This window comes from Bos indicus, chromosome 19, assembly GCF_029378745.1.
Source record: "Bos indicus isolate NIAB-ARS_2022 breed Sahiwal x Tharparkar chromosome 19, NIAB-ARS_B.indTharparkar_mat_pri_1.0, whole genome shotgun sequence".
NCBI classification, from domain to species: Eukaryota; Metazoa; Chordata; class Mammalia; order Artiodactyla; family Bovidae; genus Bos; species Bos indicus.
In genome coordinates this window covers 22,819,720-22,847,455 of record NC_091778.1, presented here as the reverse complement: position 1 = coordinate 22,847,455, position 27,736 = coordinate 22,819,720, and the positions used below count along the sequence as shown (strand labels likewise).

At 38.2% G+C, this 27,736-nt stretch overlaps 1 protein-coding gene and 1 non-coding gene across 5 annotated transcripts in view; both read right to left on the bottom strand.

The window, feature by feature from the left end:
• Positions 1 to 499: 499 nt before the first annotated feature.
• Positions 500 to 27,736, bottom strand: part of GOSR1 (golgi SNAP receptor complex member 1) — a 39,292-nt gene continuing 12,055 nt past the window's right edge. For 2 of the 4 annotated variants that reach the window (XM_019981667.2, XM_019981670.2), the window contains exons 5-9: positions 25,935 to 26,026; positions 20,975 to 21,049; positions 13,352 to 13,381; positions 7,451 to 7,533; positions 500 to 4,778 (exon numbers count right to left, since the gene is read on the bottom strand). In XM_019981667.2, coding sequence (XP_019837226.1) covers positions 4,654 to 4,778; positions 7,451 to 7,533; positions 13,352 to 13,381; positions 20,975 to 21,049; positions 25,935 to 26,026 — 405 coding nt within the window. In that variant the 3' untranslated portion in view covers positions 500 to 4,653. Of the gene's footprint in view, positions 4,790 to 7,450; positions 11,998 to 13,351; positions 13,382 to 20,974; positions 21,050 to 25,934; positions 26,027 to 27,736 lie in introns of those variants that run through there. The other 2 variants (XM_019981671.2, XM_070772791.1) reach the window with 2 other exon arrangements.
• Positions 6,552 to 6,624, bottom strand: TRNAC-ACA (transfer RNA cysteine (anticodon ACA)). Its single transcript has one exon. It is a non-coding gene; the product is annotated as a tRNA-Cys (tRNA).

The following is a 27,736-nucleotide window of genomic DNA, read 5'->3' as shown; positions in this document are numbered from 1 at the left end:
TGCGGACTGCACAACCAACATACTAAAATCCATCAGTACATTTCGAAAGGGTGAATTTTTTGGTATGTGAATTATATCTCAATTTTACTGTTTTTAAAAAGGATGCAGAACACACATCGCAACGTTTGGAGAGGCAATGGGAAATGAGGAATTCTCAATTTCCTGGGGGTAGAGAACCAATTCCTGATCTATAGGATAAAATGTCATTCTTTAGGGAGGGCAAGATCCTGTTTTTCTTGCTAAATTCTACAACTGGACATTTCTGTCATACTTCCTGAAGTTTCACTCTGATAGGAGATTCTCCTTCACTTCTTGGGCTAAATTATTAATGTTCCTCTGATGTTTTTGAATGACAGTTTGATAGCTCCAGTGTCCATATTATTTCACCTTGAGTTTCGGAATGCTGTGAGAAATACTTATTAACACCAAAGATGTCATAATCACTCTCCCAAACTGCCTCAATGGTACTGTTTTGATACAAAGAACCACAGACACACCATTCAGATTTCTAATTTATTATTAAATTACATAACAAAGCTTCTTCTATACAGTCAGAAAATGCACATTTAGATGAGAACAAAAATGAAGTACAAATACAATAAACCTGGTTCCAAGAAGCCATTTTAAAAGCAAAAAATTAAAAAGTGCATTTGGAATAGATTTTTAAAAATCTGTATTGGCATTTTTTTTCATGAGGAAACATCTTCCATCATGGTAAAGTGTGATTGGAATTGATTTCTCTTCCTCTCTAAGAGCTAATAGGATAGGAATAGATGCAAACACTTTGAAATGAAAGTGACACTTTGCAGTGGACACAAAGAAAATAAGAAAGATGCCTCAGGACATGGCTCAGCTGTCTCAGCTTCTTACCCAGTAACATCCTCAGAGTCACTGGTTCCTCATTTTCTTTTGCCCTATAAAACTTATGGGTATGCAGGTTCATAAAGGAGTAGTATTAGTTTATAAAGACCATGATGAAAAGCTGTATTTTTTGGAGACCAGGCTAAACAACTCCTACCCCCAAAGAAGAATGGAACACAATCATTTTAATTCCCAGTAGAATCTATTTCCTCTTTACATTTGCCACAAAATTCAGTGTAACACAAGACATGGCCATTCACCCTCAATAGCTTGCTTCATACTGCAAGTCAGAAAATGCAGTCAGTTTCCAAGAAATCACATCTGGCTAGTGATCAAACATGAGGTATGAGAAAACCAAAAAGGCTAGTCCAGTTCTTTAAAGTCCTTTTCATCAGGCTGAGATCAGTAACAATGAAACAGAAAAATTCATGGTGGGAGTGCAAGGCCGAGGTGCCTCAGTCCCAGAGAGGCCAGAAGTCACTGCATCAAAAGGCTCAGTAAGTACATTTTTCTATTCGGCATCCAACAGGAAAGAACTAAAGTCAGTATTATTTGGTTCCAAGTACCAAAAGGGCCTTCATGCTGACTTCTCTCTCTCATTACCCATCTCCACTCTCAGGATCATACTCCCATGTCTGATATGAGTACTGTGCAAGATATAAAAAGACATTCTTTAGAAAATTTTGGTAAGCAGGAGAAAGGAAGAATAGAGAAGAAAAGCCCTTTTCTAAATTAGAAAAATATGAGTAAGCAATGCTGCCTGTTATAGGGACTCCCTCAGTATCATTAATAGTAACAAGAATATAGAAATACCCAGGACAGATCAACCAAAGTACATGAACATCTGGGCTTGAACTTGAGTAATAGATTCATTAACCATTTTAAACTAAAGTTACTGGCACAGAGTAAAGCAAACTCTCAGAGACGTATACCTTTTGGAATCTCCTGCCCTTTTTGTTGCCATGGTTTCTCATTTCAAGTGAAATGGAAAGTTCTGAGTGATTTAAGATCCCTAAAAGACATGGCTTATATAAGACATGACTGAGAAAGAGTAACTTCCTGTAACAGGCAACATTTGGGATAAGGAATAGAAAACTCCTTGCATCTGGCTCCAATAAGCAAATTACTGTTGGCCCCTGAGCCTAGTAACTGGTTTGTAACAACAGCAAAAAGTTGAGAAAAGCAAGCTGTTAAAAAAAAAGAAAAGAAAAAAGGCTAAATGTGAAATGTGATAAGAGTTCACATCAGCTACTATGGGATCCAAAGTGAGCCTCTACTGGTCAATGGCACACGTCTGTCCTTGCTCCAGGGCTTCCTTCCACAAAGGACGGAACCGTAAAGGAGAAATGAGCCCTGCGTTTGGCCCTGGGTCACCTCACTATGGGTTACACCACTGGGAGGTTAGTCAGACCTGTCTGACACCAACATCTACACCACACTTTTTCAACTTCCTTAGAAGAACATGTTTATTTTCATAAAGAAAATAATCAACATAATTCTAACACTTCCTTTAAGCATAACCCTAATGGAAAGGCTTGCCAGCTATCAAAGCGCTTGTTCAGCTGCAGCTAGATGAGCGCGGGTCCTATTTTACTCTCATGCCACCATCAGCTTTCGTGAACGCACCAAATAATCAGACCAGTAAAAACACTGGTAGTATAATTAAATAAATAACTTTATTTATGATACCTCAGATTTTATAAATGCTGACTATATAGCAATCAAAGTCCCACAAATTCTAGCTGAGGCACAACCACCGATCAAGACCCTTTGAAAAATCAAAGATAAATAGAGTTAGGGGAGAGCAGTTTTGTTCTCCCAGCAGAGAATTTAATAAATGAACTTACTTCTCTGATCTTTCAAGGTTCACAGTGGGAAAACTTAAATTTTCTTTTAAGGGCATCCCCAATCAACTGACTGATCAATCAACCCATATTTAGAAAAATAAACCCCATAGTTAAAAAAAAATATATCAATTGCTCTTCATCCCCAGAACATAATGAAACTCTAATGCCAGAATGAAAAACCTCTGTTTCTGTACCCAACCAGAGGTCAGTCTACCGATCAGCCTGTAATCAAGTTCATCTGAATGTCACCATGAACACACTGTGATGGAGTGAAGAACTGCATGCTAACATCCTTTTATCTCCTGTGGCGTGGTCTCAAGCCAATACTATAAATACCACAGTACATTTCAGAGGTGAAGAGTAGCTTTCTTTCTTGTAAGAACAGCAGATGTTGGAAGTCTTCGACCTAATTGTGGCAGTTCAATTAGAACCGAAGAAGGCAATGGTGCCCCACTCCAGTACTCTTGCCTGGAAAATCCCATGGACGGAGGAGCCTGGTGGGCTGCAGTCCATGGTGTCGCTAAGAGTCGGGCACCACTGAGCGACTTCACTTTCACTTTTCACTTTCATGCATTGGAGAAGGAAATGGCAACCCACTCCAGTGTTCTTGCCTGGAGAATCCCAGAGACAGAGGAGCCTAGTGGGCTGCTGTCTATGGGGTCGCACAGAGTTGGACACGACTGAAGTGACCTAGCAGCAGCAGCAGCAGTTAGAAAAGTCGTAACATTTATGGGAAATGGTTAAACCTGAAAAGAATTCTGGTGGGTGGTTTAAGATTTTGCCACTGTCCAGGGTGGTAACAGAAGACAGATTCTGATAGTGCAGACAGAGACAGATTCTGATATTTTCTCCTTCAGTAGTAAAGCCCCTCATTCTCTGGATGTTTGGAAAAGATTTGGAATCTTAACAGATTTGGAATGAATAGGTTTTCACAGAACACAGAATTCCTGGTACATAAGACAGGGGTTCTTAAACTTTTGCTCCTACATGTGGAACATTTACAAATGGAATCATCTGGATGGTGGCCCCTCACTGTCTTTTTACATGTGGCTTGTTGAAGAGATCTCAATGAAAATGAAGCATTTTCCTCACTTGGTTGTCAGTGTTAATCATGACATGAGGAGGAAAAGTTCGGGGCACTGACAGACACTGGCCTTTTGCCGTGGTAGAACTGGAATTTTGTTTTCTTGTAGTAATAAATATTACTCAATAGAAGAAATTAACCAAAAGTAAAAAACAATGACTGAGCAAAAATAAGCCTATCATTCTTGATGGTTTTTCCAGGAATACAGTTAACCCGAGTGTGGGCATGATTAAAAGACAAGATAAAGTCTTTTTTGCAGTGCTTGTCTTCTGTTTCAGATAACCTCAACTGTGCTGAAGATGGCCTGTGAAAATCTCAAAGATTCTTTGAAAACTGCCATTTTCTTTGAACACCAAAAAAGTTGGGGACGAAGAATAGAAATTTATAGCACAGATTATCAAGAAATGACTTGGGATTTCTCATCATGAGTGTAAAATAAAAGGAAAAAACTATTTTTATTCACAACTCCATCTGGTGGCTGAAAGGAAAGCAGTCTTTGGATATACAGAAGCCTAGTTTTTTGAAGAGTCCAGCCTCATGACCTGGCTTGTCATCAGCCTTCAACACTACCATCGAAGCATGGAAATTCTGTTTCTGATGGGTTTACTTACCTCTTGGGGAGACAAAACATCTTTTTTTTTAGAAACTAAAAACAGAGGGAAATGTGTGTTAGAAAAGATAGCACAGAAAACCTGTGACTTCCGCTCAACCTGACCACATCAGAGTCCATCACTATCAGTCCTGAATGAATCCTGCTGGTCAGGCTAATTAGCAGGTCAGTCAACTTCTCCTTCCTATTGTTTCTTCTTCTGGATCAGGGTGTGAAAGTGGTGGCTGTCAAGAGTCCCTGGAGATGTCCCATCAATGGAATGCATACAGCAGCAACAGGATGGTACAGACGCCAATAACACCACCCAGGATGAGGGAGTCTCGCCGCTTCCTAAGGTTGATTCGCTGGATGAGGCTGTTCACAGCAGGAAAACGATCTTTGGGGAATCTTTATTAAGGTCATATGTCGAAGAAGCCTCTTTAATGAAAAGTCACAGGAATCACAAAAAACAGAGATCAGTGGAGTCCAGAAAGACAAATGATGAGAAGAAACAGAGGGGAAGAAAATCACACTGAGGGAGCTGCAGCAAACACCAATGCCTTACTGCTCAAAGTCCCAAGCAAATTTGAGTCCCCTGGTACACTTGCAGGACATGAGTAGGAATAACAAAAAGGAAAACATTAAGAGAGAGGAGGAGGCAGCAGTGATGACTGCTGCCATGTGCCCACGGAGTACTGTCCGGGTGGAGCCAGTGTGGCCAGGAATGAAGGAATGCTGCAGGGCAGGGAGGAGGAGGCACAGCCAGCCACCACCACCATCCTGCATTTCCTTCTCTTCCTCTCTCTCTCTCTTAAATTCCTTTCCTCAGGAGACTGGGAAGTTCTTCCAGAAGGGTTTTGAGGAGTACACGATCTCCCCACAGGGTGATAAGCCCCCCTGGATTCAGACAATTGGTGGGAACAAACTCTAAGGGTCTGTATAATCAAACACTGGTTAATTATTTAAAAATTTTAAATTCACTTAGCAGGAGTGGGCAGGAATAGGATCAGAAGGTGGGTTAAACTGCTCTGACTGCCCTTTGTGGGGAACACAACAAAAGGAGAGGGAGCTTTCAGTTCAGGAGTCTTGCGGCAGTCACAACCGTACTGGGCTCGGTACTGTATCTCACTTGGTAGGATGTCGTCATCAAAGCACACGCCTGTGTGTCCTGTACTGTTTTCACTTCCAGCAGTGGTTTCTGACTACAAAAACTTCCATGGTGTCAGGTACAAATCTCATATAAAGCAGGTACTTAATCTTTTCTGGCTTGGTACAAGCGTCAGCACTGCCCTTAGAGGAAGTAAGAGAACCTCTGACATCAGGAAACCCTGTCTGTAGTGAACACATTTCTACCTAGTTTGTCTTTTAGGGGACTCTCCCTGATCCTTCTCTAATCATCTAGTTCGGTTCATGTAACTGGGTGGGGCTGATGCTGTCCTCTGCCATCAGGTGTGCATACCCACTCAGGGTGGGCAGGAGAGAACAGTCCCTCCCCTTGGCCAGTGGCTGGGTTCGGCAGCGACTCAAGTGAGGCAACATAGTCCTCTTTGGACAGGTGCCAGAGCTGCTAGAAATTTCATAATTTTTGATCTGGCAGGAGGTGACCCTGGTAGCCATCTCTTATCAGCACGAGGAAAAAATGTGTCTGAGAATAAGGCCATCACGTAAGTAAACAGAAATGAGAGATGGAGGAGGGGAACAGAGAACGGAAAGGCAGATTCTTGATAATAAAATCTGAGCCTCTGCATCCAAGCCATCCATTAAGCCAAATTCTACTCCTGAATTTTACAGACATATGAACAAGTTAATTCCCTCCTTTTCCTCGTTAGGTCAGTGTAAATTAGGTTTCTATTAGTATCTTTCTATGGAGTCCTAACTAATCAAACCCATTTTATTTTTTTAAAACATATTTTTGGAAATAATTCTAACTTATTGTACTGATAAAATGAGATAATGTATATCAGAGTACTCTACTAACTGCAAAGCCCTATATAAAACAGAAATGATTTTAGATGTATGGTTTTATACTTAGGGTGACAAGTGAGTGAAGTCGCTCAGTCGTGTCCGACTCTTTGCAACCCCATGGATTGCAGCCTACCACGCTCCTCCATCCATGGGATTTTCCAGGCAAGAGTACTAGAATGGGTTGCCATTTCCTTCTCCAGAGGATCTTCCTGACCCAGGGATCGAACCTAGGTCTTCTGCATTGTAGGCAGACGCTTTACCGTCTGAGCCACCAGGGAAGCACAAAGCAAGAACAAGATTCACCAAAAACTGGAAAATATCAACACACTTCAGGATATTCTTTTCCTTAGGCCAATAAGGGATCAAACTAAAAGTGACCTCAAATTATCTAGGTCAGAAGATACTCAACTTTTAAAACTATAGGTCCTTTCCCTACTAGTAATTGGGGAAGGAAACTTTTTTCTCTAAAAGGCTTGATTCCTCCAAGGAAACAGAATGTTTTTGGTCTTAGCAGTTTCCTTGCTGGATTTCTCAGAGTATGACTAGTACTAATTTAAACTGGGAAACTGAAGAACTAAAAAAGGTAGAGGTCACAACAAACAAACAGCAAATCTATACGAGAGTTCAGCTTGTGCAAAATGAAAATACGGTGATCAGCAGTGATCAGCACTTACATGTATGGCTGTCTACTTCCCTCCCTTTCTAAGCATATGCCACTGACTTATTCTCCAAAATGAAAAAAGAAAGAAGAAAAAGCACAAAATTTATGACCTCTGTGTAAAAACAGCATACACTGTAGACTTCTAACATGGATTCAAGAGCTTTTAAGATGCAAAATAGTTCTGTGAATAACTTGGAAATTATATTTATCATTTTTTTTGAGATCTACTAGTATGAAACTTCTGGTGTGCTGTCTTTTAGAAATGGCACTAAACAGTATGAACTTCCACAAAGTACAAGCACAGGGCACGTCCATAATACAGAATTACGGACGACTTCTACTCTCACTGCCGACGGCAATCTGCCCAGGGGAGGGAGAGAGTGGCGAAGCACACAGAGATTTTCCCCCTAAAAACACAGATTTCAAACTGTCAAAAAGGATACTAGCCAAAGTGTTCATTTTACTCTGAATTGATTTCAACATTCCTCTCTGTGAAGTCATATTTTCTTTTGTTGCCATAGCAATGCTGCAAGGGAGAAAAAGAGAAGCTCATCAATTGACGTTTAAGACAATCGTGCATGGATTCATCGTACACATAAAAATGAACAGAAAACCAAGGTGAATGACACCAGCTTTGAAAAGCACATGGGAAGGAACATGAAAAAAAAAATCATTTCCCAAGTCATCTTCCCATTGTTCTTTTTCTGAATGATCACTTTATCCCCAATGTTATCTTCCGATATTTTTTTGGACAAAGCAGTGAACCATTTCCCGTGTTTTTTTTTTTTTAAATTCAAAGTAACAAATGAAATAAGACAACTGACGAATCACACATTACAAAAGCTTCTTAAAATGGTTTTAAAAGGGGCCAGCTACCAAAACATCTTTAATTAGGAAAAACTCTTTGAAAGTGAAGTGGGGAATTACAATTATAAAAATAGAACCAAATGTGTAATACATCACAAAATATTTATATACAACCAGCCCTTAATTTATGAAAAGATTATATTCCAAAATTCTATTGGAGAACCAACTAGACAGTGTATTAAAAAGCAGAAATATCACCTTGCTGACAAAGGTCCATACAGTCAAAGCTATGGTTTTGCAGTAGCCATGTACGGATTTGAGAGATGGACCATAAAGAAGGCTACGTGCCAAAGAACTGATGTTTTCGAAGTGTGCTGGAGAAGACTCTTAAAAGTCTCATGAAGTGCAAAAACATCAATTTAGTTAATCCTAAAGGAAATCAATCCTGAATATTAATTGGAAGGACAAATGAAACTCCAATATTTTGGCCACCTGATGTGAGAAGCCAACTCACTGGAAAAGACCCCAATGCAGGGAAAGCTTGAAGACAAAAGGAGAAGAGGCTAACAGAGGATGAGATGGTTGGATGGCATCACTGATGCAATGAACATGAATTTGGGCAAACTCCAGGAGATAGTGAGGGCCAGGGAGGCCTGGCATGCTGCAGTCCATGGGTTCATGAAGAGTCAGACACAACTTAGCAACTGAACAACAACAGGAACTACACTTCAAAAAAATATACATTGAAAGATAAAAGGAACCAGGAGAAATGCATGTTGTTGTTCCACCATTCAGTAATTGGCTACAGTAGGACAGCTCCCTAGACCATCACGTATTTCCACCACCCAGTTCTTATCCTTGGTCAAGAAAAGGAACCCCACTTGCAGTGTCTGTAACTAGCATTCTACAAGCAACCCCCCTTCCCTTTTTAGGGGTTAACACTTACCCATATGACCCTCTCACAACTTACTGTTTTAAGTCATGGACAAGTTAGGTGATGGCACAAACTAACTTGCTATGATTAATATCATTCCACTTTTTCTAAACACATGACTATACATGTGTCTGCCTTTTTAAATGAATACATTAATATTTTTAAAATCATTTTACACAGATATGAAGAGCTACAGAGAGAAAAATACGGAAGCACACCAAATTATTAACCAATGTAGTAGTTGTATTTTAGGTGAATTCTTTTTCTTCCCTGCTTTATTTAGGTATATTTGACAAACATAAATTGCATTTAGGTATATTTGACAAATATAAATTGCATACATTTTTTAAAAGAAGATCAATAAGGAGGAGAGAAGAAAATGATAAATGTAAGAAAATTTCTCAGATCTAAAGATAAGTTTTCAGATTGTAAGAGCCCATCAAACAGACTAAAAATGATATATGTCAACCTCATCATGGTGAGATTAAACACAAACATAGGGGAAAAGGGATGATCCTAAAAGATTCCAGAGGGAAAAAACATTTACGAAAAGTGAAAGTGAAAGTTGCTCAGTCGTGTCTGACTCTTGGTGACCCCATGAACTTATACCGTCCATGGAATTTTCCAGGCCAGAATACTGGAGTGGGTATCCTTTCCCTTCTCCAGGGGATTTTCCCAACCCAGGGATTGAGCTCAGGTCTCCCGAATTGCAGGTGGATTCTTTACCAGCTGAGCCACAAAGGGAAGCCCATCATTTACGAAGGACATAAAATTTTAATTGGGACTGGACTTAAAGAGCAGTACTGGAAACAATGCCTTAAAAAATGTGAAAATTATTTTCAACCCACAATTCTGATTTTTAGCTAAACAATGAATCAAGAATATGGGTAGAATAGGGACTTCCCTGGGGCCCGGTGGATGGGAATCCGCCTGCCAATGCAGGAGACATGGGTTTGATCCCTCATCCAGGAGGATTCCACATGTGGAGCAAGTAAGCTTATGTGCCACAACCACTGAGTCCGCGCTCCAGGGCCTGCTAGGTGCAACTACTGAGCCTGTGTGCCTAGCGGCTGTGCTCTGCAACAAGAGAAGCTGCCACAACGAGAAGCCCACGCGCTGCAATGAGGAGTAGCCTTCGTCCACCACCACTAGAGAAAGCCCGTGCAAAGCAGCAAAGACCTAGTGCAGCCAAAAATAAAATAAATAAAATTGAAAAAACAAAAAAAGAATATAGGTAGAATAGAAACTTTTTTGAGATGCGTAAAGTCCAAATAATTTACTTCTTATTCTTCCTGAGGAAGCTACTAAAGAACATGGTCCAACATAATGAGGGGATAAACTAAGAAAGTAGCAGACAGTAAATCCTAGAAACAAGTGATTGCATTTAAGGAGGTCATTGTAGGATAATGGTAAAAAGACATCCCAGGACCGGACAGTGAATGCACCAGGTCTAAAGCACAACCAGTCAAGATTCGAGCAGAAAGAGGCAGGCAGTGTCAATTTTATAACACATTAAATTTTATTTTTTTAATTAATTGATTTTAATTGGAGGATAATCACTTTACAATATAGTGATGTTTTTTGCCATACATCAATGTGAATTGGCCACAGGCACATACGTGCCCCCACCATCCTGAACCTCCCTCTGCACACTATCCCTCTGAGTTATCCCAGAGCACCGGCTTGGGGTCCCTGCTCCATGCATCGAACTTGCACTGGTCATCTATTTTACATATGGTAATACACGTTTCAATGCTATTCTCTCAAATCATCCCACCCTTGCCTTCACATTGAATTTTAGATCCAAGAAGATCATAAGAAGAGTGAAACTAACAACATCCTTTGTATCACTAGTTCTTATTCCTAATTTTTCAGGTTAAGTGTCTATCTATGGTAGAATATGATACATTTAAAATGTAGTTGTTTTATAGTAAATTTACTTTACCAGATATTTAAAAATAGGTACTATAGCCTTGAAAAAAGTAACAATTCAAACCTGAGCTGAGCAACAATCTTTGAATCATATATCTCTCTGTTTTCTTAAACTGGGACTATCACTATCTCCTATGCACTCTGACTCAGAAGTAGAGAAAATTAAAAAATAATTTCCGCAAAGCACTTTGTATTCCTTGGAGAACAGATATTATCATCATACATTATGTTATTATCTTGTTGAATATGCATGATTTCCAGTAGCACACAAAGTATATCTAGATATCCTTTCCTATCTCATTCCACCATCTGGAGTCAAGTGGAGTGAGATCTAGGCTGTTGTTATTTCAAGGGTCAAATATGCAGGGACAAAACAAATTCCAAATAACATGTAATGCTTTTAAAATGAAAAATCATTGACGTTTACTGGAATTTCAACATTCTCACCTATCCTGTGAACTAAACTCGGACTTTTTTTTTAACAATTGTTTAGTCGTCCAGTTGTATCCGACTCTTCTGTGACCTCATGAACTATAGCCCACCAAGCTCCTCTGTCCATGGGATTTTCCTGGCAAGAATACTGGAGTGGGTTGCCATTTCCTTCTCCAGGGGATCTTCCAGACTCAAGGATCCAACCCACATCTCCTGCTTGGCAGGTGGATTCTTTACCAATGAGACACCTAGGAAGCCATTTTTTCAACATTAGATAATACTAATTATACATTTAAAGCTTAAGAATAAACTTATAAATATTAGGTCTTTTCAACAAATTGATGCCAGTTTATATTCAGTTGTGTACATTGTTTTTAAAATATAGCTCCAAAAGGAAAAGGTAAAACTTTATAGGTAGAATTATGGGGAAACTTTAAGAAAAGAATCCCTGATAAAATGTTACCCAACTTTATGCTCTGATGAAAGCAAAGGAGCCACAAGGGACATATTTCAGTCAAAAATTAAGCAATTTTGTGAAAACTGTGGAGGGATAGAAGACTGAGTACATGAAATTCAAACAAAATTCCAAGATATGATAAATTCATCTTATTATAAAATTATAATTTATGATTTTCAATTATAGGAACATACTATAATCCACTGAATACAATAAGAATCCATGAGCTCATTTCAACATAAAAATTTCAGGATATGAACACTGAAACTGAAATATTCAGAGGTAAAGAGGCATCATGCGTGAACTTATTTACAAGTAGTTCAGAAAAAAAAAAGCGAAAAAGCAAATGTGGCAAAATGATAACATTTTGAGAATCTAAGGTAAAAGGTATGTGGAAATTCTTAGTACCACTGGAACTTTTCTGAAACCTGAAATACCAAAATAAACAGTTAAAAAAAATTAATAATAGAGCTGCCATTTAAATTAACTTAGTAGCAGCCAGGGGATCTTCTCGATTCAAGGATTTTACTTATATTATCTTTTTAGTCATATTATCTTTAATTTTCACAACAATCTTTTAGGGTAGGTATTATCATCAATTCATTTAAGCACATAAGAACATGAAGACTCCAAGAAACTTGTTTAAGAACAGAGATCTAATTAAGTAGCACAGTCAGGTTTCAAACCAAATCATACTCCAAAGCTCATCCTCTTTCAATAAGGCAGGAAATGTAGTAGTGGTTTAGACAGAGCTCTTGCTCTAGAGTTAGAGACTCAGGTTTGAGGATCTGAATCCTCAATACTATTTTTAGTAATGTGATTATGGGCAAATTACTTACCTTAACTTCTCTTTTGTTTTGAAGATAGTATCTAGTGATTAGTGCCTATCTCATGAGTTACTGAGGAGATTAAACAACATATAGCATGTACAACCCTTGAACACAATGCATGCTAAGTGGCTTCAGTCGGGTCCAACTCTTTGCAACCCTACGGACTGCAGCCTTCCAGGCTCCTCTGTCCATGGGATCCTCCAGCAAGAAAACTGGAGTGGGCTGCCATGCCCTCCTCCAAGGGGTTTTCCCAACCCAGGGATCGAACCCACGTCTCTTACGTCTCCTGCACTGGCAGGCAGGATCTTCACCACCTGGGGAGCCCTGAACACAATACCAAAGTCTATGATAAGAATACAAATGTTTGTTGTTTCCATGTATTTCATGCTGCCTTTCCTGAAAAAGTGCTTTAGACAATGCTTAATTTTGAAGAGTTGAGACCATTACTAGTTAACTTTTTTTTTACTGTCTTAAAATAGGTATTTAAAAATTTATCAAACCTAGAGAATTAGGCAGTTAAAACCAACAAATTTCCCTTACTTTAAACAAGAAGTTACTTCACTGTTATTACAGATAATACTAATTACTGCAGACTTTCTATAACTGCTATGACAGAAACCAAGTCTACATAAATGTTACATATAAGACACTTAACAAATCACATGTTCAAGACTGTTTTCCATTAAAAAGTGAGAATAAAAAGACAGAGGCTGAAAATATTGAGAATGAACTCACTAGGAAAATTAACCTAGGTAAAACACCCTAATGCCAACAGTTTCGAAAAAAATGTTTTAGGCTTCAAGTATCTTATAAGGGGAAGTCATAGTAAAAATACATTACCATATAATAAAATTCCCATCTTTAAGGAAGATTAACTGACTTTAGTTATAGGATTAACTTCATCTGTTCATTAATGTGCAAACAATAAACAAAAAAACCCCATTTTTCCTACCTTATTGTCTCTTCTATTAGACGGTCTGAGCTGCAAATAAAAAGAAAATTCAAATTCTGGAATTATTAAAAGCACATTTAAAACCTGCACTTAATTTTTCTATATTTTACAGGTAGATTATTTTTCCAGTCATTTATGTGAAAAACACCCCGACTTTTGAAAGCAGCTAGAGAAAATTCTGGACTCTGAAATTAGTTAACCCACATATATAGTTTTCATCTTAATTTGTTGGCTTAAATCTATTTCTTCCACAGAGATACTTAATGATTAAAGTCAGAACAGTTTTAATGAGAGTACAAAAAAATAAAACTACTTCTTTAATCTAGATAGCTCCAAGTTGTCACCACTGTCTATCCAAAACTTCAGAATTACAGCCAAATTGTTGAGACAGGATAGGCAATATAGTTTCAATGTCTATAAGCAGTAATTATTTACATCTTAAAATTTCTTCCTTTTTTGAAAAACAAAATCAAATCTCAGCTTGCCACACTTTAGAATTCAAGAATCTGAATAACGATGCCAATGCACTGTTGATCAGTGAAACATTTCCACTTATGCATCAAATACTGGAAAGAAAGACACCTCCAAAAAACCCATTTTAGGGAGGAATGCACAGGTAGCTAAGCTTGGTAAAAGGGGAGCTTTACAGCAGAAACAAACTCCCAGACATATGTATCCATTTACCATAAAGATAGCACAATCTAGTAAAAACAATGTAAAATTACTCTCCTTTGGGGATACATAATATATAATCAAGTGGAATCATCCTTCGTAAACAAATACTTCATAACAGCCCAGAGGTATTCCAAAGAGGCACCTACTGTCTGTGATTAAGCAACAAGTATCTGTTTCTTTCAAGAAACCAATTTAAACTAGCTGAAAACAATGAGCTAAATTTTGTCATCTATTACTGTACCAAGGAATCACTAAAGCCACACTTAGATAGTAATTCTGCTTAAAAGGTAATTCATTTCCCTCAATATACAAAACTGCAAATGATACAAATTTCAAGCACATATTTTAAAGCAGTTTAACAAAATGTAAGAACTTGGCAAAACCATTTAGGTTAGTAACTAATAAGAATCTTTTAAAAGAGGAGGTGAATAAAAGAATAAACAAGTAAATGAATAAGCAAGCAAGAAAACAAACAAGCAAGTATGTAATAAATAAAATGTAAAAACTGATCCCTTTGTAAACTGTAAAAAAAAATCTGATGAAGTTGTCACCAACCAATGAGATAGTTTACATCAAGCACTGTGGTGATTTCAGTCTTCCACCTACTTACAGTTAACCAGAGGGACCCTATGTCTTCTTTACTTTTATATAAATATCTTCTAAGACATGTGAACGATACTATTAAGCTACAGTAGGACACAAAAAGCTAAGTGCTAACAGAGTTTTATATTACAGATAACATTTGGAAAATACCGAAAAAACAAAGATGAATGTAGAAATCATGTGCAACCACTCTTCCATTAACACTGATATTATGGCACATTTGTTTCTTGTCTGGGTAGCCCAAGGAACATCTTTTTTTGTTGTTTTTGTCTTCCCTTCTTTCTTTTTTTTGGTCACTATGCAGTGTGTGGGATCTTAGTTCCCTACAGGAGATTGAACCTGCATCCCCTGTATTGGAAAGCAGACTCTCAACCACTGGACAGTTAGGGAAGTCCCAGGAATACCTTTACTTGCATTTTTCATGGTTTATTTAGCACAGAAATTTTGTTTTATGATCACATGATGTTACCTAGAACATCAACATTTTAGGAATCAACGAACTAAGATGGACTGGAATGGGTGAATTTAACTCAGATGACCATTATATCTACTACTGTGGGCAAGAATCCCTTGGAAGAAATGGAGTAGCCATCATAGTCAACAGAAGAGTCCAAAATGCAGTACTTGGATGCAATCTCAAAAACGACAGAATGATCTCTGTTCATTTCCAAGGCAAACCATTCAATATCACAGTAATCCAAGTCTATGCCCTGACCAGTAACGCTGAAGAAGCTTAAGTTGAATGGTTCTATGAACATCTACAAGACCTTCTAGAACTCTCACCCCGAAAAGGTGTAGGGGACTGGAATGCAAAAGTTTGGCCTTGGAGTACAGAATGAAGCAGGGCAAAGGCTAATAGAGTTCTGCCAAGAGAACACACTGGTCATAGCAAACACCCTCTTCCAACAACACAAGAGAAGATTCTACACATGGACATCACCAGATGATCAACACCAAAATCAGATTGATTACATTCTTTGCAACCAAAGATGGAGAAGCTCTATACAATCAGCAAAAACAAAACTGGGAGCTGACTGTGGCTCAGATCATGAACTCCTTATTGCCAAATTCAGACTTAAATTGAAGAAAGTGGGGGAAACCACTAGACCATTCAGGTATGACCTAAATCAAATCCCTTATGACTATATAGTGGAAGTGAGAAATAGATTAAAAGGACTAGATCTGATAGAGTGCCTGATGAACTATGGATGGGAGTTCATGACATTGTACAGGAGACAGGAATCAAGACCATCCCCAAGAAAAAGAAGTGCAAAAAAGCAAAATGGCTGTCTGGGGAGGCCTTACAAATAGCTGTGAAAAGAAGAGAAGCGAAAAGCAAAGGAGAAAAGGAAAGATATATCCATTTTAATGCAGAGTTTCAAAGAAGAGCAAGGAGAGATAAGAAAGCCTTCCTCAGTGATCAATGCAAAGAATAGAGGAAAACGATAGAATGGGAAAGACTAGAGATCTCTTCAGGGAAATTAGAGACACCAAGGGAACATTTCATGCAAAGATGGGCTCAATAAAGGACAGAAATGGTATGGACCTAACAGAAGCAGAAGATATTAAAAAGAGGTGGCAAGAATACACAGGAGAACTGTACAAAAAAGATCTTCATGATCCAGATAATTACAATGGTGTGATCACTCACACTCACCTAGGGCCAGACATCCTGGAATGTGAAGTCAAGTGGGCCTTAGGAAGCATCACTAAGAACAGAGCTAGTGGAGGTGATGGAATTCCAGTTGAGCTATTTCAAATCCTAAAAGATGATGCTGTGAAAGCACTGCACTCAATATGCCAGCAAATTTGGAAAACTCAGCAGTGGCCACAGAGCTGGAAAAGGTCAGTTTTCATTCCAATCCCAAAGAAAGGCAATGCCAAAGAATGCTCAAACCATCACACAATTGCACCCATCTCACATGCTAGCAAAGTAATACTCAAAATTCTCCAAGCCAGGCTTCAACAGTACGTGAACTGTGAACTTCCAGATGTTCAAGCTGTATTTAAAAAAGGCAGAGGAACCAGAGATCAAATTGCCAACATCTGTTGGATCACTGAAAAAGCAAGAGAATTCCAGAGAAACATCTACTTCTGCTTTATTGACTATGCCAAAGCCTTTGATTGTGTGGATCACCACAAACTGTGGAAAATTCTGAAAGAGATGGAACTACCAGACCACGTAACCTGCCTCCTGAAAAACCTGTATGCAGGTCAAGAAGCAACAGTTAGAACTGGACATGAACAACAGACTGGTTCCAAATTGGGAAAGGAGTACATCAAGGCTGTATATTGTCAACCTGCTAATTTAACTTATATGCAGAGTACATCATGAGAAATGCTGGGCTGGAGGAAGCACAAGCTGGAATCAAGATTGCCGGGAGAAATATCAATAACCTCACATATGCAGATGACACCACCCTTATGGCAGAAAGTGAAGAGGAACTAAAGAGTCTCTTGATGAAAGTGAAAGAGGAGAGTGAAAAAGTTGGTTTAAAACTCAACATTCAGAAAGCGAAGATCATGGCATCTGGTCCCATCACTTCATGGGAAATAGATGGGGAAACAGTGACAACTTTATTTTTTGGGACTCCAGAATCACTGCAGATGGTGACTTCAGCCATTAAATTAAAAGATGCTTGCTCCTTGGAAGAAAAGTTATGACCAACCTAGACAGTATATTAAAAAGCATAGACATTACTTTGCCAACAAAGGTCCATGTAGTCAGAGCTATGGTTTTTCCAGTGGTCATGTATGGATGTGAGAGTTGGACTATAAAGAAAGCTGAGCGCTGAAGAATTGATGCTTTTGAACTGTGGTGTTGGAGAAGACTCTTTAGAGTCCCTTGGACTGCAAGGAGATCCAACCAGTCCATCCTAAAGGAAATTGTCTTGAAAATTCATTGGAAGGACTGACGCTGAAGCTGAAACTCCAATACTTTGGCCACCTGATGTGAAGAACTGACTCATTGGAAAAGACCCTGATGTTGGGAAAGATTGAAGGCAGGAGGAGAAGGGGACAACAGAGGATGAGATGGTTGGATGGCATCACGGACTCAATAGACCGGAGTTTGAGTAAACTCCGGGAGTTGGTGATAGACAGGGAGACCAGGTGTGCTGTAGTCCATGGGGTCGCAAAGAGTTGGACATGACTGAGTGACTGAACTGAACTGAAACTATTGAGTTTTAAGAGTTCTTTGTGTGTTTTGGATACAGTCCTTTATCAGATATGTTTTACAAGTATGTTCTTCCAGTCCACTTCATCATCTTGACAGCATCTTTGGAAGAGCAGAGGTTTTTCATTTTAATGAATTCAATCTTAACATTTTTGTTCATGATATTTTTGTCATTACATCTAAAAATACATTGCCAAACCCAATGTTACCTAGAATTTCTCCTGTGTTGTAAAACTTCTAGTAGTTTTGTACTTTATATTTAGATCTATGATCTGTTATGAGTTATTCTGGGGAAAGGTATAAGGTCAGTGTCTATATTCATTTTTTTTGCATGTTAATGTCCGGTTGTTCCCACACCACTTATTCAAAAGACTGTCTCTTCTCCATAGAACTGCCTCTACTCTACACAAATATAGTCAAAGAGTATTTGACTATATTTGTGTGTCTGTTTCTGGCCTTTCTCTTCTGTTCCACTGATCTGTCTGTCTGTTCTTTCACCAATACCACACTGTCTTCATTACAAACAATATACACAGGAAGTCAAGTTTAATGGGGAGATAGTTTTTGCTTCTTTTCTCCCCTCAAAGTATTTTAACAAATATTTTGGTGTAAAAAAAATTTTTTTTAATGTCAACAAATTTGTTTACAGCAGAAACAGAAAGACTAAGAGAAAACGTGAGGAATCACAGTTTCCATTTGTTGTTCTTTCGATAAATGGTATAAAAGGATTGAAATCATAAAAACCTGAGTCATAAAGAATATGAAATATTAAGGAAGCATTTTATAATTTGTTTCTGAAATCTCTAGAAAAACCTTGTATACCAATACAAAATAATCTATTATGTAACTTAACAACTCCCCTCAAGTTCATCAGCTCATACTCCACTCAACTTCATCCTGCCTCAGTTTCTTTCTTTATAGAATGAGCACACATAAACTTTTTCACAAGAATGCTGAAAGGAATATATGTAAAGTATATCCTACATAGGACTTCCCTGGTGGCTCAGATGGTAAAGCGTCTGCCTACACTGCAGGAGACCCGGGTTCAAGACCTGGGTGGGGAAGATCCTCTGGAGAAGGAAATGGCAACTCACTCCAGCACTCTTGCCTGGAAAATCCCACGGACTGAGGAGCCTGGTAGGCTACAGTCCATGGGGTCATAAAGAGTCGGACACAACTGAGCGACTTCACTTCACATATCCTACATAAAATCACCTGAGAAACAAAAATGGAAAATACCTTTTAATAGCCAATCTTACTGCTATTTTTTATAACCCTAAATACATCATTTAAGCTGTGTGACCCTAAATTAATGTACTTTTCCCCCTGTAAAATGGACAGTGGGAAGGGTTTTCTTTGAATTACTAATGAACGCAAAAGTAAAAATTTTCATATAAAATTTATGACCATGTGTTCCGAAATAAAGAATATTAATTTACAACTGATAAACTCTTTTCAGCATCAAATAATCCTTAAAGTAAACAACTGCATTTCTGTTTAACTTATTTTGGGGTTGATGAATATAAAAATGTTAATGCAAGCTCATCTTTATTTTTGTGCTACTTGAGTATCCTATTCCTTACTTTGTACCCAAAGAATATATTAATATACTTTCAGATATAATGCAAAATTCTTTTGTGGTGGTCTTTATCAAATACAAAAAGAACTACCAAAGCTATAAGTAACTATAAGCTACTCTAGGAAAGACTGCCCCCTTGTGCCAATCAGTAATATTTAACATTCTAAGAAAAAAACACTAAAAACTTTCTGACACTAGAAGTAGCCAGAGTTGTACTAAAATGGTCTTGATCTTCCCATGTTCTGATTTCAACAGCTCATATTTAAAGTGGTGATCTTCAAAGAAAAGTAAATTGAATAGTACATTAAGCTCATATGGACATGACTTATTTATGACATTCAGCAACAAAAGCATAATTCATATCATTTAACTATCATGGTTATTAGCTATTCAAGTGTTTAGAGGCCGAATTCAGAGAGTTTAAGTAATTTTCTGATCCTTAAGTTCTATAATAAAATACAAAGAAAATAATTAAAGAAACCAGTATATTTCAGAAGAAAACTAGATGAAGCAGGAATAGAGTATGGTGGCTTATTTTAAAATAAAAATATATATTTCATTTTTATATATATGTGTACGTGTGTGTGTGTGTGTACATACATATACACACAGTTCATCCAAGTTTTTAGGTATTTTGAGTTCTTAGAAAAGATATTTTCTTTGAATTTGATGTATGGCTAATTACCCTTTATAAAGCTTCTTGACATATATAAGTAGTATAAGGCCATGCAAATATAAGTCAGTATCTATATTATTATTAACCTACAGTAGTAGACAAAGTACTAGAGCAATAGACTTGCTAAAGGAAACAAGCATTAAGGTAACAAAAGACATATTACAGTTACCGCTTCCCTGGTGGCTCAGAGGGTAAAGCGTCTGCCTGCAATGTGGGAGACCCTGGTTCGATCCCTGGGTTGGGAAGATCCCCAGGAGAAGGAAATGGCAACCCACTCCGGTACTCTTGCCTGGAAAATCCCATGGATGGAGAAGCCTGTAGGCTAGAGCCTATGGTAGCATAGAGTCTATGGGGTCGCAAAGAGTCGGACATGACTGAGCAACTTCACTTCACAGTTACTGCTAAGTCGCTTCAGTAGTGTCGGACTCTGTGCAACCCCATAGATGGCAACCCATCAGGCTCCCCGTCCCTGGGATTCTCCAGGCAAGAACACTGGAGCGGGTTGCCACTTCCTTCTCCAATGCATGAAAGTGAAAAGTGAAAGTGAAGTCGCTCAGTCGTGTCCGACTCTTAGCAACCCCATGGACTGCAGCCTAGCAGGCTCCTCCATCCATGGGATTTTCCAGGCAAGAGTACTGGAGTGGAGTGCCATTGCCTTCTCCTCACAGTTACTAATACATTACAAATTACATTAACAAATAAGTAATGTGAATGCAGACTTTTGTGTATATATTTCATAGCATCCTATCTTTCCTAATTACGGTCAGAAAAGTTGTAATTCTTTCATTAGAAGAATTAAATGAATTAGCACTGGTAAAGCATTCAGTATAATAAACAGCACAAAATGTCTGCTATATGTGTAAATAAATTAATAAGTATGTACCACATAGTATGTATTTATTCAATAATACCTACTTTCGAAGGTGGTCATGTTCTTTCAAAAATAGTTCAGTTCTTCTGTTGTTTACTCCAGACCCACTTTTATATGACCTAGAAGAAAGAAAATTTTAGAACGTTTGTTGGCAGACACTATAAAAAAGTATTAAATGATTACTCCAGTAATATCCAAAGTGGACAAATTGAGCCTCTCCATATACAACTAAAATGTATAATCCTTTTTATCTCCTTTTAAAAATGGCATCTATGACAGATAAATATGCATGGCTTTCTAGTTTAAGAATTTATCTTTCACCGAAATAATCTAACATTCTTAGACAAAAATCTTACTTTTCCTTTTTTACATTTTATATATACATTTGATAACTTCTAAAAATGTGTATTTTGTACCAGTTGCCAAAAAGTCCAACTCACTAAAGTACATGAAAAGAGAATATACATTCATTCGTTTATTCATTAACTCAGCAAATATTTATTCAACATCTCTTAGGTACCACACATTTTAACAGTAAAACATGCTACTTAGTCATGAGTTGTTCACAGTTTAGACAGGTACATAAATTATTTAATTTTAATTCAGTGTAATAGGAACTATTACTATAATACTACATAAATACTATAATATTTATATACAAAAGAAAAGAGTAGTCATTACTATAAGGCAGAAGGTAGATTAGAGAGCTTGTGAGAAATACAGAAACCTTCTTAAGCAGAGAAAACCCATAAAGGATACCCTACAAAACAAGTGATAATTTACAGTTGTAAAAAGTGGAGGATTATTTCAGGAAGGAAGGATTGCATGTGCAGTGTCATGGGGTGTGGAAGAACACAGTGGCTTCAAGAAACTTTGTATCGTCCATCTTGCAGAGTGAGGTTTGGGAGGGTACTGTAAAAGATGAGAAAAGCAGGGGCTTTTAGAGCCTTTCCTTTCTTTCTCTATTATTTCCTCTTGTCTTTATTTTCCCCAAGTGGGACTAATACTCCTGATTGATTACGACACAGCACATGAGGTAGGGAAGCCACTGAAAGGGAATGTTTCCCTAAAGGGAAGCTACAGATCTGCCAACTGTGGAGTACTTCAGGATTTCTATCCTGGCTTGAGTTCATTACAATTTACAAGAAAATGCTTTGTATCATTACTACCAACATTTTCATGTTTCAGTTCTTTACTTACAAAGTATCAAGAACCACAACAAAAAAATTCAAGTAACTGCACACATACTGCAGTGAGACAAAAGGGGGTCATGCCCTTAAAGTAAACCACGACCTGAGAGCAGGTTCTAATGTGCAAAGCGCAGCAGGAAAGAAAACACCAGGGAAAGCTGCACAATATAACCAGTACCGCACTGGACTTGGAAGACTAATGTTGTTTAGTTGGTCAGTCATGTCCGACTCTTTTGCGACCCCACGGAACCCACCCAGGCTCCTCAGTCCATGAGATTTCCCAGGCAAGAATACTGGAGGGGGTTGCCATTTCCTTCTCCAGGGGATCTTCCCAACCCAGGAATGGGATTGAAACCATGTCTACTGCTTGGCAGGCAGATTCTTTGCCACTGAGCCACCTGGGAAGTCCATGAACCAGTAAACCTCAAACAAGATTCCTAATACCTAGTTTTATAAAGTGGGACTAATAATTTATATCTATATCAAAAGATTCAGTTCAGTTCAGTTGTTCAGTCGTGTCGGACTCTTTGCGACCCCATGAATCACAGCATGCCAGGCCTCCCTGTCCATTGTCAACTTCCAGAGTTCACTCAAACTCATGTCCATCGAGTTGGTGATGTCATCCAGTCATCTCATCCTCTGTCGTCCCCTTCTCCTCCTGCCCCCAATCCCTCCCAGCATCAGAGTCTTTTCCAATGAGTCAACTCTTCGCATGAGGTGGCCAAAGTACTGGAGTTTCAGCTTTAGCATCATTCCTTCCAAAGAACACCCAGGACTGATCTCCTTTAGAATGGACTGGTTGGATCTCCTTGCAGTCCAAGGGACTCTCAAGAGTCTTCTCCAACACCACGGTTCAAAAGCATCAATTCTTCAGCACTCAGCTTTCTTCACAGTCCAACTCTCACATCCATACATGACTACTGGAAAAACCACAGCCTTGACTAGATGGACCTTTGTTGGCAAAGTAATGTCTCTGCTTTTGAATATGCTATCTAGGTTAGTCATAACTTTCCTTCCAAGGAGTAAGCGTCTTTTAATTTCATGGCTGCAATCACCATCTGCAGTGATTTTGGAGCCCTCCAAAATAAAGTCTGACACTGTTTCCACTGTTTCCCCATCTATTTGCCATGAAGTGATAGGACCAGATGATTATATGAAGCCAAAAAAGAGATAATATATGAAAAAGCAGTAATTGCAGGAAAAAAATCTTATATATCAGTTATTAGTACTATTAGTCACTCAATTCAGTCGTTCAGTTCACGTTCAACTCTTGGCGACCCCATGGACTGCAGCACACCAGGCCTCCCGGTCCATCATCAACTCTTGGAGTTTACTCAAACTCCTGTTCATTAAGTGGGTGAAGCCATCCAACCATCTCATCCTCTGTCATTCCCTTCTCTTCCTGCCTTCAATCTTTCCCAACATCAGGGTCTTTTCCAATGAGTCAGTTCTTTGCATCAAGTGGCCAAAGTTCTGGAGTTTCAGCTTCAGCATCAGTCCTTTCAGAATATTCAGGACCGATTTCCTTTAGGATGGACTGGTTGGATCTCCTTGCAGTCCAAGGGACTCTCAAGAGTCTTCTCCAACACCACGGTTCAAAAGCATCAATTCTTCACCGCTCAGCTTTCTTCACAGTCCAACTCTCACATCCATACATGACCACAGGAAAAACCATACCTTAGACTGGACGGATCTTTGTTGGCAAAGTAATGTCTCTGCTTTTTAATATGCTATCTAGGTTGGTGATAACTTTTCTTCCAAGAAGCAAGCATCTTTTAATTTCATGGCTGCAGACACCATCTGCAGTGATTTTGGAGCACCCCAAAATAAAGTCTGTCACTGTTTCCACTGTTTCCCCATCTGTTTCCCATGAAGTGATGGGACCAGATGCCATGATCTTAGTTTTCTGAATGTTGAGTTTTAAGCCAACTTTTTCACTCTCCTCTTTCACTTTCATTAAGAGGCTCTTTAGTTCTCCTTCACTTTCCGCCATAAGGGTGGTATCATCTGCATATGTGAGGTTATTGATATTTCTCCCAGCAGTCTTGATTCCAGCTTGTGCTTCATCCAGCCCAGCATTTCTCATGATGTACTTTACATATAAGTTAAATAAGCAGGGAGACAATATACAGCCTTGATGTACTCCTTTCCCAATTTGGAACCAGTCTGTTGTTCCAGGTCCAGTTCTAACTGTTGCTTCTTGACTTGCATACACAATTCTCAAGAGGCAGGTCAGGTGGTCTGGTAGTCCCATCTCTAAGAATTTTTCACAGTTTGTCATGATCCACACAGTGTATTACTTTCTCTAATTTAATAGTGATCCACAGAGTGTATTACTACTGTATCTCATCTCATTAACTATATTTTGCCATATATTATACTAATTTGAATATGTGCTTACTCCCCTCCAGCATCTAAAGGGCCAAGTTAATCTTTTCATTTCTACCTGCTACTGCAACTGACATATTATCTAACAGTAATCAAGAAATAGTTTAGCAAATGGATGAACATGTTTCTTTCATGATAAACTTTAAGAAAACAAGTTATTACACTGGAATATAGTCTAGCAATTCCCACAAATTGTGTGGTAGCTAAATGACTATACATTAAAGGCTGTCTGTTACACTGGTTCTCAATGCATTCTTTAAGATATATATGTATACAGATTATAAAGAAACTAGACAAGACCTACATGTGCCTGAGAACTAATAATAATATAAAATTCCAAATACAGCAAAAATGTTTCATTTTCTTTACTCCTATATGTTATACAAAGTACATATGACTAAATGTAAGAAAAACAGATAAAACAGAGACAAACAATAAAAATTAATTTTCCAACATAATTTCTGGAGGTAAAAACATAACTGATGACTGGACAATTCTGGGTTTAGAGTTTTGGACAAAAATTTTGAATAGAATGAATATTAAGTGGTTTGTGCTGTAAAACTGTCTTACTGTTACAACAAAATAAAGGAACTCCAAGGTAATGTTTGTCAGAGTACACATGAAATGTACAGTTCATAAGATGGCAGTACACATCACAGCTCATGAATCATGAGTACCATACTTATGAAACCTAAATACCATAAGTGAGACAAGGAAAGGTCTCAACAGATGGCCTAAAAGTGGGAAGACTGCAGCTTTAATTAGATGCCCAATGGATCTGACCTTGTCAGTCAAGAACAGCTGTAAAAAAAAATTCGAAACTGTGTATAAAATGCTATATTATTAAAGGTGAGGTAAAGGGAGGGAGGAAAAGAACACAGTCAAAAATTATGGATTAAGAGCAGCATAAAAATGCTGGGAGTCCTTAAATAATTTGACATAAAGCTATGAGTCTGTATAAAACCTGGAAAAAACAGATTTAGGATTCTGGGGCAGTAAAGGCTACTCTAACAGCTACTTAAGTATGTAATTGTTGTGGTAAGGGAGAGGGTAGAGGGACAGAAAGGGTCATGAGGAAGGAAAACACAGAGACCTTTGGTTATTGGTGATGTTATTAACATAATGCTCAAGGTGGGTAGGAGGCAATCAGAGGAAAACTCACAAAGACATCATCTGAACTGGACTTTGAATTAAGACAGGAAAGTCAAGGTTGGCAAGAGTCAATGATAAAACTAGGGTAAGCTGGAGATAAGACCAGCAAAGTAGATTAGGACCATATTGGAGCAGCAATGTTTAAAGAACGATGAAATGCGAAATAGAAACCCTGAAATCTAAATCATGGTTCTGCTACTCAATTTGTTGTTAATCATGGATACACTTTCAATCTAAGTAAACACCCTACAAAATAATATAAAAGGTAACTTACTCAATATCCTTTCGTACTGATCCCATGAGATTCTCCCTTTCCCGTATTGCCACAAAGTTTGCTTTGGTTTTATGGAATTCATGTGTATAATCCTGCAATAAATTAATATCCAGTCTCAACATAAACTTTTACCTTATTGAGCCAGTTATGTATTGTTATACTACAAATCTCTGTCAAGAAAACCGCTATTTGAGAAATCTAATTGTCAAGACGTAAAAATGCCATTATAATCAGTTTCCCAAAGAGTGACCAACTTTTTCAAATGAAAACAGTTTGGCACCAGAGGGGTGGTGGTAGTGGTGTATGTATGTGTGGTGTGGTGTGTGTGTGTGTAGTCACTTCAGTTGTATGTATGTACGTGTGTTTGTGAAATCATTTCAGTCTTTGCAACCCACTGGACTACAGCCTGCCAGACTCCTCTGCCCATGGGATTCTCCAGGCAAGAATACCAGAGTGGGTTGTAATGCCCTCCTCCAGGGGATCTTCCCGACCCAGGAATCAAACCCAGGTCTCCTCCATCTCCTCCACTGGCAGGAAGGTTCTCTGCCACTAGAGTGCCACCTGGGAAGCCTGGCACGAGGGTAATAGTGCCATCAGATCACCATCCTGTGTATCCTCTCATACCCTGTCTTACAGGGCAGAATTGTAAAGAAAAAATAATCCTCAGATAAAATAACTTCAAATAGCCTAGGATAAAAATTCGGAAGCTCTTTCTACTCATTAGTGTACCCAATGGGGCTTATTTTCAAATTTCATCATTTTGGAACTCCTGCAGAAAGTTATTTCTAAACCAATCAAATGAAGAGAATCGTAAAGAATAAAATAATTTTAGAATATTTCCTTTTTTCTACCATATTTTTAAGTTATTAAGGAATATTCGTTGCTTTTAAAAATTCAGATAAATATATTAAAAAGATAAAAAAAACATAATCCCACCTCCCAGAGAGCCCCTATTGATCCTTTAGAAGCAAAAACAATACATGCACGTGGGGCACCATGAACTAAAAGAGCACCTTTTCTTTCAGTTTCTTTCAGGAAATATGTTTTTGCATATACAAGTTTATTATTTCTTTCATTTATGCTAAAAAAAACTCATAGTCTGCTGTAATCTTTTAAGTTCATAAAATATCAAGTAATCTTTCCCTATTAGCAAACTGAATCTATATTTTTTTTAATTTAATATGTAGTTTTTAAATTATGACTGCATGCTAAGTGCTAAGTTGCTTCAGTTGTGCCTGACTCTTTGCTACCCCATGGACTGTAGCCTGCCAGGCTCCTCTGTTCATGGGATTCTCCAGGAAAGAATACTGGAGTGGGTTGCCACACCCTCCTCCAGGGGATCTTCCCAATCCAGGGATCAAACTAGGGTCTCTTGTGTCTCCAGTGTTGGCAGGTGGATTCTTTACCATTAGCGCCACCACTACCGTAATTTAATAAATTCCCTACGATAAACAATTTAGTTACCTTTTTTTTCCTTTTTCTGGCTGTTAAAAACAGCTTCAATAAACAAGCTGTGTATATATTTTACTGTACTCTCTAGGTATATTTAAAGGGTAAATGCCTGGTAGAATAACTGGGTCAAACAATCTTACACAAAAATTTGGATAGTGCTAAAATGCTTTCTAGAAAGGCTACAACTTACATTTCCAGAAAATGGAAGAGTGTCTATTTTTCTGCACTCTTGACATAAATGGGTTACAAATGGTTCAGTATTTGCTAATCTGACAGGTGAAAATTTTTATCTCATTTTGATTTGCATTTTTTCATTTGAGAATGTGGCTGACCATCTTTTTATGAATTTG